At 52.5% G+C, this 18,469-nt stretch overlaps 9 protein-coding genes across 9 annotated transcripts; 3 read left to right on the forward strand and 6 right to left on the reverse strand.

Annotated features, from left to right (window-relative positions):
- Positions 1-262: 262 nt before the first annotated feature.
- Positions 263-1,608, forward strand: Z517_11261 (uncharacterized protein; the record flags this gene model as incomplete). The annotated part of the gene is made up of 3 exons (XM_013424869.1): positions 263-352; positions 418-1,398; positions 1,456-1,608. 3 exons carry the CDS (start codon positions 263-265, stop codon positions 1,606-1,608), a joined length of 1,224 nt encoding a protein of 407 aa, XP_013280323.1.
- A 692-nt stretch (positions 1,609-2,300) lies between these two features.
- Positions 2,301-6,512, forward strand: Z517_11262 (uncharacterized protein; the record flags this gene model as incomplete). The annotated part of the gene is made up of 3 exons (XM_013424870.1): positions 2,301-2,348; positions 2,408-6,313; positions 6,381-6,512. 3 exons carry the CDS (start codon positions 2,301-2,303, stop codon positions 6,510-6,512), a joined length of 4,086 nt encoding a protein of 1,361 aa, XP_013280324.1.
- Positions 6,513-6,752: 240 nt separating this feature from the next.
- On the reverse strand, positions 6,753-7,415 carry Z517_11263 (uncharacterized protein; the record flags this gene model as incomplete). Its single annotated transcript, XM_013424871.1, has 2 exons — positions 6,753-6,968; positions 7,023-7,415. The coding sequence occupies 2 exons, from the start codon at positions 7,413-7,415 to the stop codon at positions 6,753-6,755; spliced, it is 609 nt and encodes a 202-aa protein (XP_013280325.1).
- A 367-nt stretch (positions 7,416-7,782) lies between these two features.
- Positions 7,783-8,569, forward strand: Z517_11264 (iron sulfur cluster assembly protein 2, mitochondrial; the record flags this gene model as incomplete). Its single annotated transcript, XM_013424872.1, has 3 exons — positions 7,783-7,993; positions 8,116-8,403; positions 8,460-8,569. 3 exons carry the CDS (start codon positions 7,783-7,785, stop codon positions 8,567-8,569), a joined length of 609 nt encoding a protein of 202 aa, XP_013280326.1.
- A 693-nt stretch (positions 8,570-9,262) lies between these two features.
- Z517_11265 (uncharacterized protein) lies at positions 9,263-9,762 on the reverse strand (the record flags this gene model as incomplete). The annotated part of the gene is made up of 3 exons (XM_013424873.1): positions 9,263-9,346; positions 9,422-9,483; positions 9,696-9,762. The coding sequence occupies 3 exons, from the start codon at positions 9,760-9,762 to the stop codon at positions 9,263-9,265; spliced, it is 213 nt and encodes a 70-aa protein (XP_013280327.1).
- A 328-nt stretch (positions 9,763-10,090) lies between these two features.
- Positions 10,091-10,573, reverse strand: Z517_11266 (uncharacterized protein; the record flags this gene model as incomplete). Its single annotated transcript, XM_013424874.1, has 1 exon — positions 10,091-10,573. One exon carries the CDS (start codon positions 10,571-10,573, stop codon positions 10,091-10,093), a length of 483 nt encoding a protein of 160 aa, XP_013280328.1.
- A 992-nt stretch (positions 10,574-11,565) lies between these two features.
- Z517_11267 (uncharacterized protein) lies at positions 11,566-13,086 on the reverse strand (the record flags this gene model as incomplete). The annotated part of the gene is made up of 2 exons (XM_013424875.1): positions 11,566-12,888; positions 12,937-13,086. 2 exons carry the CDS (start codon positions 13,084-13,086, stop codon positions 11,566-11,568), a joined length of 1,473 nt encoding a protein of 490 aa, XP_013280329.1.
- Positions 13,087-13,747: 661 nt separating this feature from the next.
- Z517_11268 (uncharacterized protein) lies at positions 13,748-15,481 on the reverse strand (the record flags this gene model as incomplete). The annotated part of the gene is made up of 1 exon (XM_013424876.1): positions 13,748-15,481. One exon carries the CDS (start codon positions 15,479-15,481, stop codon positions 13,748-13,750), a length of 1,734 nt encoding a protein of 577 aa, XP_013280330.1.
- A 461-nt stretch (positions 15,482-15,942) lies between these two features.
- Z517_11269 (uncharacterized protein) lies at positions 15,943-17,607 on the reverse strand (the record flags this gene model as incomplete). Its single annotated transcript, XM_013424877.1, has 1 exon — positions 15,943-17,607. The coding sequence occupies one exon, from the start codon at positions 17,605-17,607 to the stop codon at positions 15,943-15,945; it is 1,665 nt and encodes a 554-aa protein (XP_013280331.1).
- Positions 17,608-18,469: the final 862 nt, after the last annotated feature.

Raw genomic sequence — 18,469 nt, forward strand, 5'->3', positions numbered from 1 at the left:
TGGGCCTGGCGCAACCTGGGGAAGCGAAGCAAGGGAGGGTGTAACGCCGTATGCTGAGGGGTGGCGTGGGTGGTTGCCCCGGCCGACGATCAGTGTTTATGCCAAGACTTTTGCGACTGCGATAGATGACCGAGTCGCCGAAAACCACCGACTGCTACTACTACATCACTCAACTGCGCCCAGCTGTATTCATCTTGGAGATTGCAATATCGTCCCTGTTTGTCTGTTCCCTCATCTTTCGCTGCCCGTACTTCTCGACAAAATGGCCACCAAGACGTTGGAATCTCGCTTCGAACACCTCAGTGTCAACGACGAAAATGAGGCACCCACGACAACAATGCTCAAATCAAAGGTAAGTTGCTCGTTACGATAACCCTCCCTGCTTTCACACACTTTGTCCTAACTCTGTCGCAATAGAGCGCTGCTCCGGGAGTATTACCAACCGTTTCCTCAACTCAATCCCGGACAAATCTTGTCAAATATCCTCTCCAAGTCACCACAGAATCGAAACAGAACACTGCCTCAATCGCAACAATAACAACCACAACAACTGTTCCGACCCATCCACCTTCGCCAGTGCGGGTAGCCCTCCAGGCTGCCCGAGAATCTGATGAGAGCGATGACTCCATACGCAATAGATCCGCCCCCAAATTCTTCTTTGACCAGCCACAAGCACCCAAACAATTCCACCTTGGGATGTTTGAGATCGGAAAACCGCTCGGTAAGGGAAAGTTTGGCCGAGTATATCTCGCACGAGAAAGGTCATCGGGTTTCGTGTGCGCTCTCAAGGTCCTTCACAAATCCGAGCTGCAACAAGGCAAAGTGGAGAAGCAAGTTCGAAGAGAAATCGAAATTCAGTCAAACCTCAGACATCCGAATATTCTGAGACTCTTTGGCCATTTTCACGACAGCAAGCGAGTGTTCCTCATCCTCGAATTCGCGGGCAAGGGAGAGCTGTATAAGCATCTCCGAAAAGAAGGTCGTTTCCCGGAGTGGAAGGCCGCACAATACATTGCTCAGATGGCCGCCGCCCTCAAGTATCTGCACAAAAAGCATGTCATGCACAGAGACATCAAGCCCGAAAACATTCTGGTCGGCATCCACGGAGAGATCAAGATTTCAGACTTTGGCTGGTCAGTGCATGCTCCAAACAACCGAAGACAAACAATGTGCGGCACATTAGATTACCTGCCTCCCGAGATGCTTAAGCCTGGAAGCTCCGACAATTTCTACAATGAAAAGGTCGATCTATGGAGCTTGGGTGTTTTGACGTATGAGTTCCTGGTTGGAGAAGCGCCCTTTGAGGACACCACGATCATGACACAGCGAAGGATTGCACGATGCGACATGACGGTTCCCAGCTTTGTCAGTCCTGAAGCCAAAGACCTCATCATGCGGGTGAGTTGATCACGCTTTTTGTCGTATTTCTGGAAGGTTGCTAACGACGTGTTACAGCTATTGGTCCTGGACCCCGAGAAGCGGATTCCACTTGATGATGTCCTCCGACATCCATGGGTTGTCAAGCACTGTATAACAAAGGGTGGCGAACGAGGCTTTCAGAGAGCATCTGGGAGTAGCAAGGATAGAGACTCGAGCTCTGATTCATAATCTCCGTGGGGAGGACTGGGAGACTATCCAATGTGCCGCCCACAAGGCGATTGCTCAAATACGGAAATGAGCAACTCTTTTTTTGACGAAGATCAATGCGGCGTATGAAAGGGAAGGTGAACTGGCTTTGGCTCGTCCTTTGATTTGAAGAGGATCTGTTCGTGATACACGGCCGGCAAGAGGTGTGTACAAGTATATTCATGGGAAATGGTTGTTGGATGACAATTCTTCACCTGGACTATATGTCCATAGCATTCGCACAGAAGCGTTCGGACATCTCTGCGATTTATGCATCTTGCGCTTTTATTCTCTGCCGTAATTAGTACGGTGAGACTTTTATTAGAAAGACGCCAAAGTGACAAATTGCTATGACGAAACCGCCCACTGCTTTTCCATCCATTGTACCATGATGCCAGACAAGGATTGTGGTATAACTATATGATTCGACTTTAAAGGTGTATACTTCCACCCTGGGTGTTGTCTTCATTTGCAAGTTAATCTGTCCTTCGACCTCCTCAGGTTATCAGGCAAGGTGGATGCACACGATCCATCGACACGGACTTCTCCTATGAGAACCATCTGAGGCTCTGGCGTGACTCTCCGGACTGGGTTCCGGCTTCTTACAACAGGACATTTCTTTGGGGTGAACGTCGACTTCAAACCCCATCTTCAACTCGATCAAGGTCTTCACAATGGGGGACGCTGGGGGCGCAGAAAGAGGCATCCGCATTGCCATCGACGTGAGTTTACCAGGCCTCCACCGTTCGTCTTCAGGGTATCTGAATCTGACCTGGCACAGCGAGGGGGGACGTTCACGGATTGCGTTGGGAACCCAGGCACGGGGCGCATGGAAGATGACATTATCATCAAACTTCTGTCGGAGGACCCTTCGAACTACGACGATGCGCCCCTGGAAGGGATTCGAAGGCTCATGTCGAAGTTCACGGGTCGAGAGATTCCCCGAGGCGAAGCACTCGACACGAGTAAGATAGAGAGCATTCGCATGGGCACGACCGTCGCTACCAATGCATTGCTGGAGCGTAAAGGGGAGAAGATGGCCATGGTCGTGACCAAGGGGTTTAAAGACTGCTTGGAGATTGGGAACCAGTCTCGCCCGAAGATCTTCGATCTGGCCATCCGAAGACCAGACGTCCTCTATCAGAAAGTCGTCGAGGTGGATGAAAGAGTGACGCTGGAAGACTACGCCGAAGATCCTACCCGGCACAAGACGAAAGCGGAAACCAGTCACGAGAACTACAAAACCAGCGAGCTGGTCCAAGGCCTGTCCGGGGAGGCTGTCAGGATACTACGAAGGCCCGAGGAGGATAGAATCAAGGGTCAACTTAAGGAACTTTTCGACGAAGGCTTTCGAAGTATTGCGGTGTGCTTGATGCACGGGTACACGTTTCCCGATCACGAAGCGCTGGTTGGCAAGCTTGCCCGCGAGACTGGTTTCGAGCACGTAAGTCTCAGTCACGAACTCATGCCCATGATCAAGTTGGTTCCTCGGGCGACGTCGGCCTGTGCGGATGCCTACCTCACGCCAGCCATCAGGAAATACATTTCTGGCTTCCAGGCCGGCTTTGAGGGCGGATTGGGAACGGAGAGCGTCAAGAAGGAAGAAGGCGATAGAGGCGCAAGGTGTGAATTCATGCAGTCCGACGGTGGTCTCGTGGATGTGGATCAGTTCTCTGGCTTGCGAGCAATTCTGTCCGGTCCGGCAGGCGGTGTTGTTGGTTATGCATTGACCTCATACGACCCCGAGACCAAAACCCCTGTCATTGGATTCGACATGGGTGGCACGAGCACGGATGTCAGCCGATATGGTGCCGGGAGATACGAGCACGTCTTCGAGACCACCACCGCCGGAGTCACCATCCAATCCCCCCAGCTGGACATAAACACTGTGGCCGCTGGGGGCGGTTCCCGGTTATTCTTCAGAAATGGCTTGTTTGTCGTTGGACCGGAGTCTGCTGGTGCACACCCTGGACCAGCATGCTACAGAAAGGGTGGTCCGCTCACCGTGACAGATGCAAACCTCTTCCTTGGTCGACTGCTCCCGGACTTCTTCCCCAAGATTTTCGGCAAAAATGAAGACGAGGGACTCGACCCCGAAGCCAGCAAGAAGCTCTTCGAAGAGCTCACAAAGGAGATAAACAGCAAGACGGATAAGAGCATGTCGGCCGACGAGGTCGCGTACGGCTTCATCAAGATCGCCAATGAGACCATGACGAGGCCGATTCGATCCTTAACTGAGGCCCGAGGGCACGATACCTCACAACATCGACTCGCGACATTTGGCGGTGCGGGAGGTCAACATGCCGTGGCAATCGCTGAATCCTTGGGGATCAGACAGATCCTCGTTCACCGATACTCGTCTGTCCTGTCCGCCTACGGAATGGCGCTCGCCGACGTCGTGGACGAAAACCAAGTCCCCGAGTCCCACGTTTGGGATATGAAAAAGGGCTCTGCTCGAGATGATCTAAAAGCAAAGATGAACGAACTCAAGGAACGTTCCCGCAAGCGCTTAAAGGACCAGGGCTTCTCCGACGACTCGATCGAGTATGAAGAGTACCTCAACATGCGATATCGCGGCACCGAATCCGCGTTGATGGTCATCAAGCCGACCCCGGAGGAAGCAAAGGAACTTTATGACGGAGACGACTGGGCCTTTGGAGCTGCGTTCGTCCGCCAGCACGAGCAGGAATTCGGCTTCACCCTTCCCGATAGAGACATCATCGTGGATGACGTGCGCGTGCGTGGGATAGGAAAGTCCTTCCGGGGCATGTCCAAGACGGCAGACCAGCAACTCAAGGAGATCAGCCCCAAGGATGTGGCCGAGGACAAGGCCTACACGACGTCGGAAGTCTACTTCGAAGGCGGCCGTGTTCCCACAAAGATCTACCGACTGGAAGACCTCGATGTAGGCACGCGTGTCCCGGGGCCCGCCATTATCGCGGACGGGACGCAGACCATCATCATCGACCCCAAGGCGTCGGCCCTGATCATCGAGACACACGTGGTGATCAACATCGGCGACGAGGGGACGACGAAAAAGGTCAACACCAAGGAAGTCGACCCGATCCTGCTGTCCATCTTCGCGCACCGCTTCATGGCCATCGCAGAACAGATGGGCCGGGCGCTGCAAAAGACGTCTGTGAGCACCAACGTCAAGGAACGGCTGGACTATTCTTGCGCACTCTTCGACGCCGAGGGCGGCCTTGTCGCCAACGCCCCACACCTGCCCGTCCACCTGGGCAGCATGTCGACGTGCGTGCGCACGCAGGCCGAGATCTGGAAGGGCAAACTGAAACGCGGGGATGTCATCGTGTCCAACCACCCGGAGTACGGGGGCACGCATCTCCCGGACATCACGGTCGTGACGCCCGCCTTTTCCGGCGACAAGATTATCTTCTACGTCGCCTCGCGCGCCCACCACGCCGACATTGGCGGCATCCTGCCCGGCAGCATGCCCCCGCACTCGCGCGAGCTGTACCAAGAAGGCGCGGCCATCAAGTCGGAGAAGCTCGTGTCGGAGGGCAAATTCGACGAGAAGCGCATCACCGAGCTGCTGTACGACGAGCCCGCCCAGTATCCCGAATGCAGCGGCACGCGGTGCCTGGCGGACAACATCAACGACCTCAAGGCCCAGATCGCCGCCAACCAGAAGGGCATCAACCTGATCAGCGCGCTGATCGAGGACTACGGCGAGGAGGTCGTGCAGTTCTACATGCAGAACATCCAGGACAACGCCGAGCGGTCGGTGCGGGAGTTGTTGAAGGAAGTGTACAAGAGGTTCGAAGGCCAGCAGCTTCAAGCGATTGACTACATGGACGACGGCAGCCCCATATGCCTGAAGATCAAGATCGACCCCGACAAGGGAGAGGCCCTGTTTGACTTTGAAGGCACTGGTCCAGAAGTATACGGCAACATCAACGCGCCTGAAGCGGTGACGTACTCAGCCATCATTTACTGCCTGAGATGTCTGATCGACCAGGACATCCCTTTGAACCAGGGGTGTCTCAAGCCTGTGGAAGTACGCATCCCGCCGGGTTGTTTCCTCTCCCCGAGCGAGAAGGCCGCCGTGGTAGGCGGCAACGTCTTGACCAGCCAGCGTGTCACGGATGTGGTGTTCAAGTGCTTCGAGGCCTGTGCAGCGAGCCAAGGAGACTGCAACAACCTGACATTTGGCTTTGGTGGGAATATGAAGGGTGGGACCGAGCAGAAGGGGTTCGGATACTACGAAACTATTGCAGGTGGAAGTGGCGCGGGTAAGGACTGGGAGGGAACAAGTGGTGTGCACACGCACATGACAAACACTAGGATTACAGATGCGGAGGTCTTTGAGCGCAGATACCCTGTGATCTTGCGGGAGTTCAGTCTCAGGGCTGGCAGTGGTGGTGTGGGTCAACACAAAGGTGGAGATGGTGTGATTCGCGACATCGAGTTCCGTATCCCTGTGCAAGTCAGCATCTTGAGTGAGCGGAGAGTGTACAGGCCCTACGGATTGCACGGAGGAGGTGATGCTCAATGCGGTAAGAATATCTGGGTAAGGAAGATCAAAAAAGGGGAGAGCAAAGGCTTAGGAGGTGAGCATGAAGGGAAGAGACGAGAATCCGGGGACGACAATGAGTATGTGGAGAGGTATATCAACCTCGGAGCCAAAAACACTGCTAGTATGCAGCCTGGCGAGAGGATCATTGTGGTGAGTCATATTTGTTCCTATTCCGCGAAGGGTTTCGGAGGCACAAGCTGACTGATTCTTCCTCTAGATGACACCTGGTGGCGGTGGTTATGGCAAGGCGGGTGCAGAATCCCAAGTCCAGCTGAGAGAAGACTATGAAAAGCATTGGAAGAAGGGAAGCCTTGCATCCCGACTGGCGGAATGGGAGTCCAGCTCTTGATTATGTCCATCACCAGAAGCTAGAATGCTTCAGACCACATCTGTCATGTCAGCTAGACGCCTCGCACGGGCCGATCGATACATACCACAGACTTTGTTCATGTACAAATGTCGACATGCTTGACCTTTTGGTGGTTTCTTGGACTGCGCTTGCTAATTGAAGCCCATCATCGACCACTCGCTACTCCACCCATTGAAAGGGGTGTCTCTGTGCAGCCGAGTGTGCTGTCAGGTGATACTCTCACTCGTCTTCGTCACTAGTAGCTTCGATATTAGGCTTCCTGTCCATCTCTTCATCTTCCTCCGCGTCTTCTTGATTGCTTCCGTCGTCGGCAGTAGGGGCACTTCCGTCGTAATTTGGCCGAGGCACCTTTTCGCCTTGTGACTTGAGTACGTTTTCGATTTGAGGCATAATCTGGACGAAGGCTGAATATTGTTCAATGCTCATTGAGATGCCCTGAAATCACGGGTCAGCACTCTCACATCTACCATATATGCACGGCATGTATACCTTCTTTCCTGGCAGCCATTCCTTGTCCTTCTCATAATACTCTCTGATGTTGACCAATTTCTTGCCCTTGAACTCGGACAGGGTCACGCGCCTCGCCTTTGAGATTTCCCAGTATGAATTCCCATCCGAGTCCACCTGCGGTTTTGAGGACGGTACGAAAGCACTTCCCGATGCACCTTTCCCACGTTTGGTGGTGGATACATCCACGTCACTGTCGTCGTTGACTGCGGACTTTCTCTTCTTGGACGGGAGGGGCATATTGCTGCCGTGTGACAGAGAGGTGATGTACGCGTTGTGAAGGTGTTCAAAGGTGTACGGATGAGAGGGATTCTTGAGGTGGTCCTTCTTGGGCGTCTTGGACGAGGATGGTCTGTCCTTCCGAGTTGTCTCCATCTTGTCCAAGGTTAACGCGGATCTCGTTTTAGGCGCGTCGTGGTTTGTCGCTCGCAATTACTTGATTCGATGTGCCTCCACGCCAGTCGTAACACGGAAAAGTCGACCGAGATGGAGCGACGTCATCCCTTAAACAGGATTAGCGCAAAGATCACGTGAAAAGCAGCCAATGAGAACTGATCGATACCCCCTCCTTTGCCATCGAAGGGTTCGACAACTTTCGTCAATTACTTTTTGACGCAGCACCTCTCGATATTACTTCAGACTCACTCAACAACCTACACACTCTTTTCTTCCACGTCTGATCTTACAATCTACAGCATCCCACGACCTCACAGACCACACATACCAATTATCAGCAGTCGCCATGTCACGAAGAGCTCTCCTTGCCATCCCGCGCGCAATGCGCACCTCGGTCCAAACCTCCGCTGTCCGACCGAGTATCGCCTCCTCATCACCACTCAGACCCGCCGCCGTCTCGCAGCAGCGACGAAGCTATCACGAGAAGGTCCTCGATCATTATTCGAATCCAAGAAATGTTGGCTCGATGGATAAATCTGCGGTGGATGTTGGAACAGGTAGGTCGATTCGAACAAGATTTGTGCACGTTCCGGAGCTCGGCCATTGTGTGGAAAAGAGCGAGCTTCGGTCGAAACCCCATTTCTTCCACAACACAGGCTGACAGATTCGTCACACACAGGCCTCGTCGGAGCGCCCGCCTGCGGCGATGTGATGAAACTGCAGATCAAGGTCGATCCCAACACCCAAACGATTAGCGACGTCAAGTTCAAGACCTTCGGGTGCGGTTCGGCGATCGCCTCCTCATCGTACCTCACCGAGCTGGTACGCGGCATGACACTAGAACAGGCAGGAAAGATCCGCAACACAGAGATTGCAAAGGAACTGTGTCTGCCTCCCGTCAAACTACACTGTTCGATGCTCGCAGAGGATGCTATCAAGAGCGCCATTGGCGACTATTACAAGAAAAGTAGGTCCATCTTCCAAAGATATTTGAGTAATGTGATTAACTGCGTCTTTTCCTAGACCCCAAGGCCAAGGTGACAGACTTGGGTTCTGCCTCAGCAGGCATGCCAAAGATTGAAATTGAGCGAGTCACTGCGACAACCGACACCGGTGCGAGTGCGACGGCTTGAGGAGACTGGGTGAATAGTGGGAAATTCCTGCAGGGAAAGCAGACGAGGGCAGGATCAAACTGTGTCAATAGGCGGATACCCTTCGTTCTTCGCAAACAAACGGCAGGAGTATAGGTCGGTTTGCAAATTGAAAGGCTGATTCAATCCATCTATTAGATTAGTTCCAGGTTTGCCGTTTGGTGTGTACTGCCTCACTCCTCTCAGCGGTTGGATTTGGGCCTTTGCAGGCCTCATTTGGAGATGAAGCGCAGAGTGGTTCCACTTCGGATGGTCTGGCTGGGCTTTGGAGGGATGCCAGCCGTGAGCCGCGAAGCGACAAGCGACGCTCTGCGCACAGAATATCAAGGGAAGGGTAGGCGAGATAAGCAGCAAGTTTATTGTCTGTCGCTATCATCCCAGGTTTATACGAATATGTACTTACGGACAAAAATATTTCGTATATTGCCATACTGACGTTCTTTTCGTCCTTGATGTTTGATATTAAGTATCCCAGCCCAGTTGCCTGAACTGCCTAAATCTTACTATGTTATCTTGTCAGGTCCAGGGCTTCGTGTCGAATTGTCTCTCTACATCTGTATATGTGTATGTCTTTATGAATCTACCATTCTCCGCACCCGAAAATACTGTTCTATCCACCATGTATTTCGTATCTCAACACTCCTCTCGCCTCCCCAGCGGGGCTCTATGCTACCACTACCACGGCACCAAATCCCCCGTGTACGTGTAGAATTTGCCCGAGTCCGAGTCCTTTAGGGTGTGCAGGGTCTTGAGCATTCCCTGGTTTTACCAACCGCCGTTAGTGTCGACGGGAGTAAGAAACAAGGAGTACCGAGTACGAGAGACACAACTCACTGAAATGCTGACGTCGGGTTCGAGAATTGCGCCTTCGCCACCCATTCGTGTCTTGACCCAGCCTGTACAGAATATCCCCAGGGGAGGGGAGATTGGTTAGTATTGTTTGTAGGTTTGTGTAGAGTCTCCCCAGTCGATGTGTAGTATGGACATGGTACTTTTGCGTATGGATAGATCCCTCGAAAGACCAAGCACATACATCCCTCTTTATCAATGGTGTCGATTTTTTAAGGAAAGGATGGGGAATGAAGGGGAATAAGGGGGGGGAACGTACCGGGATCCATGCAAATGACTTTGATGCCGCGGTCCTTCAACTGCTCGCTCTGGTGCACCGTCAACATGTTCAGGGCGGCCTTGGAGATGGAGTACGTCGTGCATTTCGGTCTGGAGATAACACACCACACGCACGTGTGGATATCGTTTGAGTATTTGTGTTTTTTCTCTCTCTCTCTCTCTCTCTCCAAATCTCGCTTTTTCGGACGAACAGGGGCCTCTGAAAGGAGGTGGAAAGGGAGAAGAGGAGGGGAGGTAAGGGAAGCGAAGGGAGACGGGATAGATGGGAGACAAATATGTACAACCACACGGCGCAAGTAACCCCAACACAGCACAACGTAGCACAGCACAGAACAGAACAGAACAGCAGGGCAGAGGATAAAGAAATGAATCCCCTTACAGTTTCTTCCCACAACTCCCCAACCCACTACTCATGTTCATCACCGCGCTGCCCCCGCGCAGACACGGCAACAGCACCTTCACCGTCTCCGCCGGCCCCACGACATTGACGTCGACGTGCCTCCGCAGACTCTCGGCCGTCATGGCCAGACTGGTCTCCTCGGGAGTGGCGTTGATGCCGGCGTTGTTGACGAGGTAGTCGACGGGATTGCTGGCGAGGGTGTCCCTGACGGCGTCGCCAAAGGCCTGGATCGATGCGATGTCGCCCGTGTCGCATTCGAGGATGTGGACTTTGCCCTGTGCTGCGCCGGAGCCGGACCGGGAGGCGAGTTGTTTGAGATCATCCAGCTCGCCTTGTAAGCTCCGGACCGCGGCGATGATGGTGTTGTTGTTGTTGCTGTTGTCGTTGTCCGCGGAGAGTTGGCGCACGAACTCGAGACCCAGGCCTCTGTTCGCGCCCGTTATAATGTACGTCGGCATCGTTGCAGAGACTCGCAGGGGTTTGTCGCTTTCCTCGTTTCTGGGATACTAGATATAGAGGTAGGGTATATCAACAACACCGTCTATCTAGTATACGACGTGAGGTACGGTAAAATACAGTCCTCCGACCACAAAAGGCGAATCTAAATGGCCAACAATACCGAGAAGAGAAATGAGGTCAATAATATTGGTATCCTAATATGTATGTACCGCCCAATCTCCCCAGCCAGCCAGCCAGCCAGCGCGGAGATACAGGATTTGAAGAAGGGACCGGGACAAAAAAAAACACCTCATGCACTAATTAGCCTATTACTACATAAGGTACTGGGTACATATCAATTATTACTATGACATACTGGTACATGTTCCCACCTACTGTCTTCAATTCATCCGCCCCATTTACCCTGGCATTCCCGGGTGTCTGCCTGGTCGGTGAAAAAAAGAAAAAACATATACATGTACAAACAATATTCGCCGAGGTTGCGGGTCGCTGATACATATTACAATGCTAACCCCGAATTGATAAAGGCCTGAACGGGTTTGGACATGTAGTCTCTTGATGGAAGCACTGACCTTATACAGAACTCCACATCCATAGAGTGCGACACCATTTGGGAGGAGGAAGACGCTGTTTGATGTGATGGAGGCGGCCATTCTAAGCGGAAAAAGGGTGATGCAGCCTCGCTCAGTCCTCAGGCACTTGGCTCCGCAATCTGAAATCGCTCAGACAATCATAGAGGGATATATTATGTGTTACCTGATGAACTACTTTCACGAGACACAAACTGTCGCTCAGAAGTGCTTGCGCATGAGATCCATCTTTCAGGACATGCGACGATCGCTTGCAAACCCAGTCTCTGTCTCAAAGTTGCCGAAGATTTCAACTCGCTCGGGCCCTCGTGGCCGTCTACAATCTACTGACGTCGAGTCGTGGCGAGCGTCAGGACACAGCCCAATCAATGATAAGGGAGTCCTGGATCCCAGATGCGATGCTAGATTTCCTCCATCACGTCCTCATCAACGTCGTCATCCGCTGCTCTCCTCCCACTCCCCTTGCCTCCCTTGTCATCCCTCATCTTCTTGAGCTTCTTCAGGAAGTCAACGTATTCTTTGGAGATTTCCAGTCGATGTTCCGTATCTTGAACGTGTTTGAGGAGGACTTGTAGCTCTCGCGTCTGGGCAACAAGTGCCGCCTCAATTTGTGCTTCGGGTCGTATGGATGCTGACGTCGGTAGGAACCGTAGAATCTCGGTGCCGCTTTCACTCCTGGTGACCACCGCACTGAGTTCGCCAGTCACGATCAATGTGTCAATATATGCTTTCGTCTCGGCGAGATTCGACGGATCTGGCGACGTCCGTTTGGCGACGTCCGCTATGGAGAGCGCCGCAAACGTTCTGCTGAGTCTCTGGACTGCAAACTTTCGGAATGCCTCAAAGACCTCGACCGCGAGGCCATAGTTTCCGTCATCCTGCCAAATATGATTGCCCGCCTCGATTTCTGCACGCAACAATTCGACGTTGGATCCCTTGAAAACGTCGGCGACAGCTTCGTACGGTCTGGCAAGCGCCCGAATATGCCGCATTGCATTCTGACCAACAGATTTTGGTATTGGGGGAGTGCTGCCGGTCCGCAAGAGACCGACAAACAGCCATTTCTTATAGGCCTCCACCATGATAGCGCTGGCAACGTTCTGAGTTGCAGGTGCTGTGAGGACAACTTCGAGAAAAAACATAGCCTCCGTGTATCTCCTCAACGCCATGTAACACATGCCACCCATCAGATAGTATTCGAGATATGTCCGGCTTGTGATTGGTTGACTCAGACCTGTCACCGGACTCAAAAAGGTCCATGGCTGATCCGAATTCGAGCAGAGACATCTATGTATGCGGAAATCGTGCTTGGAGGGAGGAATGTGATAGATTGGAAGGTCGAGGATACGAACTGCTTCGGCATATGCTTGCGACAGCAGACAGAGGCGGAGAAAGGTGCGGTGTGTGGATGTCAGGGTAGACGAGGTACTGTCGAGTCGGAGAATGACATGGTGCAGCAGTTGGATAGCAGGGACGTAATTAGCGGTCTGCTCTGCGCCTACCGCGACACAATCGACAAGCCGCAGTATTTGGGCACCGCAATATCGTGCTTGGATCGGGTCGAATTCGAGGAGAAGCTGAGTGATGTAAGGCCAGAAGGCACCTTCAGGTAGGGCGGTTGATGGCAGTTGTTTTGGTGCCGCTTTTCCACTGGCTACAGATGTTTCGATGCCTGCGACGAGGACATAGGTGTACAGAATGGTGTGTGCAAAGGGTGAGAGTGCCTGTTATCTGGTCAAACTTCATGTCAGGCTTGCTTGCAATGGACATACATCAAGATCATCTTTCGCGGGTGCGATATCCTGCGCAGAAAGCTTGGTCAATTTGTTCACCAGCGCCTTTGCAGCTTTGTCAAAGCGATCTTCTTCTTGCGGCAGAGAGATTGAGACGAGAGCACTGCTCTCCGCTAGGAGTTTGTCCATGGCCAGTGATCGATGCCGGAATCTGGCTGCGCAAGTTCGTTCACGGACCTGCCATGTGCGAGGGTGCAGAGCGGTGTCAACGCGGCCGATTGTGACTTGGTTGTGGAAGATAGAGTTACAGCAACTCTCCCGTGTTTCAGGCTGAGAATTAACGTAGACTGAAACCCGAGTAGACTGTACCAAGTACAGCGTGGAATGAACGAGACAGTAAATGGGGTGCAGGCTGAAGCATGGCTTGCCTTGGTGGGTTGACTTCCCCATATTAAGTGCGGGACGTAGTGACTCTCCATCAGCCTCGTCTAGCCTTGGCATTACAGCCTCGTCGATACCTTTCCAACTGAAGCCTTCGCCAGTGTATGATATCATGACTACAGGTACAGAGCTATGCATGCATTGGCTAAGGAGGACTGTTCATGCGATAAATGCCATGTTTTTGACAAACCAAAAGGCTGTGGAAATGAAAACATTGGAACTTTTCAATATGCTTCATGCAAGAACCAGTTTCGTTGGCATTAGACTGAGAGCTCGTGGGAAATGTGTTCATAGAATTGTGAAAGACTTACGCAGATGACCCCGTTCACTAGTTCATTCATCGTACCATGCTGTTGGACACTGCTATCCTGAAGCCACGTCTGCGGTCGAGTTTAAGAGGCCCTGCTTGTCACCACCGTGTCGGCGAGCTACTTGCCGATCCAGTCGTAACTTCAACGTCCTCAAAATCCATATCCCAAGCGTCTATCTCTGCCCACTTGCTTTTTCCAACCGGTCTTGGATTGCTCTGACCCTCCCAACCTGCATCTGTGGGTACCTCTTCCATTTCGCCCGGGGTATTCGTGTCGTCGCCTCGAACATGACTAGGTTCATTATCTGAATGAGAATAATGGTTTTCCTTGTCTTGCGTGTGGGTCGTTCCTCGACCTTTGCGGAGGGAGCCACCATACTGCTTTGAATGTCCTACCTGAGATTCCGCGTTGATACTCGATGATTTGTCTGTAGAATGCTGTGATGGAGACTTAGTTTCGCGATTCGAAGTAGATGGCCTCAATATAGGTGAAGTGGTAGTGATGAAAAGGTTCGTACTTGATTTTGACCTTGATTTTGACGACGTAGCAGTGTTGTCCTGCTTTCTAGCTTTCCCAGATTTCGCTTTGGTCTGCGTTAGGCCTATCCTGGTCGAAGGTCCTTTCCGTCGTGCTTTATAACTCGTTTTTGAGGGGAGGAAGTTCGACACGTCCTCCTCGGAAGCGTCGGAATCTGAAGGTTCGATGTCGGCCGGAATATCAAACTGTTCGCGGCGCTGTTTCCGCTCCCGCTGCGTCCTTCGTTTCTTGGTGGGCATCATGTGAGTCTGGAGCTCCGCTGTGGTCATGACAGGTGCGAGGGTCGCAGGATTCTTTGTTCGTTTTCTAGATGCCGAAGGTACTTTGCGTGCAGGAGACGGCGCTGGCGAGGAACTGCTCTGGGGGAGCGCCATGATGTCGTCTTCGTCGCGAACATTTTCGCGCTGCTTTCGTCCTGATTCACGCAGCACGGATAGCGGCACTGCTGGAAGAGAGGGCTCGGGGGTAGCTTCCAATGTATGCATAACTCCTAAGGGTGGTGTGGCTGGCCTTTGCGCCGACTCGATCACAGCGGGCTCAAGAGGATCGGGATGGCCAAATTTTCGTTTCCGTGATGAAGACAGCAGTACAGGTGACGCTGAAGTGGGTGTTGTAGGTTTGGTCGATAGTTTTGAAGCACCAAACGGTGTAGACTCGTCGTCGGGGAGAAAGTCATCTCCGTCTCCAAGGTCAAAACTCGACGAATCCTGGTCCAAGTCTTGCAGAATGCTAGGCTGCCTTCGCCTGGGTTTCAACGTCCCAAGAATGGAATCTTCTCTGTTCGAAGTCGGCAGTGTGGCCCGCAAAACAGAGCCAGGGGGTTTCGTAGCTGGCGAAATAGCCGTGGGAGGTACCTGATTTGTAGTTGTTGTATTTTGGGAGATGCCATTCATGGTGGGAGGTCCAGATACGGGCTGATGTAGCTCTTTGCTGACTGGAACGGATCCTGCCCTTTTCGGCGTCTCCCGTTGATCGGTCCCTATGATCTCTTTTGTCGTCTTGGTCATATTCTTCCTCCTTTGCGCTCGGGTAGGATAGTTTCCCGGCTTGTCACCAGCAGCCACAGCGCCAGAAGCGTAAATCTCCTGCCTTGGGACATTCCTCCCTCTCCTCCCATTGCCTTTGACAACGAGCCTATCGCTATCATCGCTGTCGGTCGGCCGAGGGCCGATTGGTTTGTGCGCCAACTTCTTCTCTAGTTCCAGTTTAGCGGTGCTGTTGTTGATCTGTTTTGCGCCGCGTAGGTTTGGGCCGTTCCGGTAAAGCTGACGGCGGCGGAGAGGAGCGCGAGGCATGGCTTGACGGCGCCGTAAGGGTGAGCTGCAGAGGCAGCGGTATATTGTTGTTGCGCAGGGTTGTCAAACACAGGCCTCAGCCGACAACATTAATATAGAGCGTCGGAGAGTAGGGTGCATCGCACAACAAGGTGGGTGGTGGATACGTTCGTGCGACGCGGTGGTTTTGCGGCAGTGGTGGGCGTGTTGTTGATGAGGTCACTTGGCGGGCTTTGAATCCACTGGGAGCCATCGGGAACAGGAACGCGGCCACGTGATTGAACCCTGCGCTTGCCTACAGAACAAACTATTCCACTACCCTGTCTTTCCTACACATATCTTCATGAATCGAGACCTGTCACTCAAAGATGCCTGCTCAAGCACGCCAATTCTTTTGCCGCCAGAGTCCGAATGTGAGTATCTGTACTCTACCTCTGCTAATCTAGTGTCTTACACGAGGTGAACCCAACTCCAAATCGACCCTATACTCGCAATTCCTCCAGCTTTCCAATGATTTCCCAGAAGAGCGCAGAGGACTCAAAGTCTTGCTCGCTTGCGGACAAACAACGCGTAACTACATGCTCATACTGCCCACCGCATCGACCTCTAAGTTCACCCACCCAAACGTTCCTCAGTCTGTCAGTCCATGCAGTCGGGTTCTCTGCATATTTTGGCTTCCACAGGTCTTTCAGGCGTCTCCAGAGCCCAATTTCCAGGAGCACGCACCCAAGACTCCACAAGTCGAATGCTTTGCAGTATCTTGGTGCAATTGGTGTGGAGTGGTGCAGAAGAGATGGATGCTGGTACAACAGATGCTTAAGAGATTGTGTCTGGCGGATCTCTGAAGACACGCCTTCGTGGTCTTCCGGCCTGGAGTATGTGAATCCGACAACAAAGGGTTGTGTGAGATCTGCGCTTGAGTTATTTCCAGGTAACGTGCCCAGTAAGATGTTGTGCGATGAGAAATCCTTATGCAACCATTCCGAACAGTGGAAGGCGAACAAAGTGCGGGCTAGAGTAGACGCCAGCTTGAAGCGGTCCTCAAGCGGGGGTAAGGCCGGCTGACCGGAAATCAAGTCATTCAGATTGGCAGGTTGCAGGAGACCTCCGTAAAGAGGGGTTTGAGGAAGCGGGAATGCGAATCCGAACCTGCCACCGTCGACATCGTCGAAGAATCCCAGACACGAGGGGACGCTTAGAGATGTGGAAGAGAACTTTTCAAGCAGCCGACAGAGTCCTTCTGCACGCAGTGCAATGACAAACGCACGAGATCCGGTTGCGCGGGGGTCATAAGGTTTCCACTCTATCAGCACTGGAACTCCTGTGTCAGTTCCTTTGGGTGTGAAGAATGCGTACGACATGGAGCTGCTGGCGAGGTTGTCGCTATGCTCTGATAATCCATCTGGAGTTTGGAATCTGAACCCGGCCTTGGGTAGTTTCACAGATGGATTAGCGTTCCAGGTCGTCTCGCAAGAGTTTGCCTTGAGTCCCAGGAGTTTCAATTCCACGGCGTCACTCAGTTGGGGATCTGCCTGCTCCGAGACTTCCTTCAGTATCTCCAGATCACGAGGCCGATCTTTCGCTGGTAGGATTTCTGCATTCAAGGCCTCGGTCAGAAGCGACTGAGACTTTATGGGAACCAGTGAGTACAGGCCATTGTTGAGCTCCCGCAGGTCGGCTACCAGCTCTTCAAATGAGGATTTGTCGCGTGTGGACCAGCTGATCCTCTTCTTCAGGTTCATGCTACCGGTATAATTTGGCTCCGGCGCTGGCTCCTCGCTGGCATCCTCTTCGTTGGCCGATTCCGTCCGAAGAAGGTCGGACAAGCCATACTTCTTCTTCAGGCCGGTAGCGTTGCCGAGAATGTTTTCGATTTCGGAAAGGATCTTGGCCACTAAATGCGAAATGGCAACCGGCTCCTTGACTAGCTTCAGGTGGACGTTGGGGGTCGATCGAAAGACGCTCAAGTCGTCGACCAGTCCCCAACTCTTTCCCCAGAGCAGAAATCGCGCCTCTTCGATCTCGCACTTGCATTGGATGCGAAGGGCACTGGTCGACGCATGCCTCATGGAGGTAATGACTTTATAACCTTCGGTGCACAGGCGATACGACGTTAAAATGCTGAGGGCTAGACTAGCAGGGTCCATGCTAGCAGGCGTGCCGCGATGCGCCTTCAATTAGTGTCCAGATTCAATGTTTGTTTTCCTGCTGCTTGCGGGAGAGCTCTTGCACGGTTCGATGTAATAGCAAAATACTCTACAAAGTCTATCGGGAACGTAGAGTGAAGCGAGTTGCCTCATATGTTCCCAGTTGGGTGCCCGTGGCTGTGAGTAGGCTGAATCAGGCTGCCTCCGTCTTCTTCTGATCAACGCCTCGTCTCGGTACGTATGTCCCTGCACGAATAACCTAGTAGTCTCTATCTGTCAGCCTAGAACATCCCGTGGCTTTTACTAGCGTGCCTCGCAGGGCGTCGATTGTGAACAGTCCAGGCCCTTGGCGTGATATGGGACTCACCCACCCATCACCCCAGAACCCCCGCCGCTTTTATACCCTCCCACCTCGTCATTCAGCCTCGTCACTCAGCCTCTTCTCACCTCAGAATATTCAGGTCGTTCAAGTCGACGTCCAAGATCTAATGTGTTTGATTGGGGCTGTAGGTTCCGACGAGAATTTGCAGCTAGTGTAAAATAACCCACACTAGTGTTGGCTATCCATATCAACTTGGTAGGACTTGGTAGAACGCGAGGTTCCGGGGCGGAGGGAATGAAACGTCTAGATACTAGGTATAGATAAGATTCTATAGAAGCTTCATACAGCCAACAGTCGTTTCTGTGAGATATATCTATCTAACTTGGCTGTTGCCCAAATTCATGCGAGATGTTCGTCTAATTCTTCAATTTGCTTCTAGTGGTGAAAGACAGATTTGAGGTGTCGGGGTTGCTGGGTAGACTCTACATTCCTACCTTCCGTGCAATTCCAAGGGGGGAAATGGTCCTAAAAAGTTAGGGT

Source organism: Fonsecaea pedrosoi (genome assembly GCF_000835455.1).
Source record: "Fonsecaea pedrosoi CBS 271.37 unplaced genomic scaffold supercont1.7, whole genome shotgun sequence".
NCBI classification, from domain to species: Eukaryota; Fungi; Ascomycota; class Eurotiomycetes; order Chaetothyriales; family Herpotrichiellaceae; genus Fonsecaea; species Fonsecaea pedrosoi.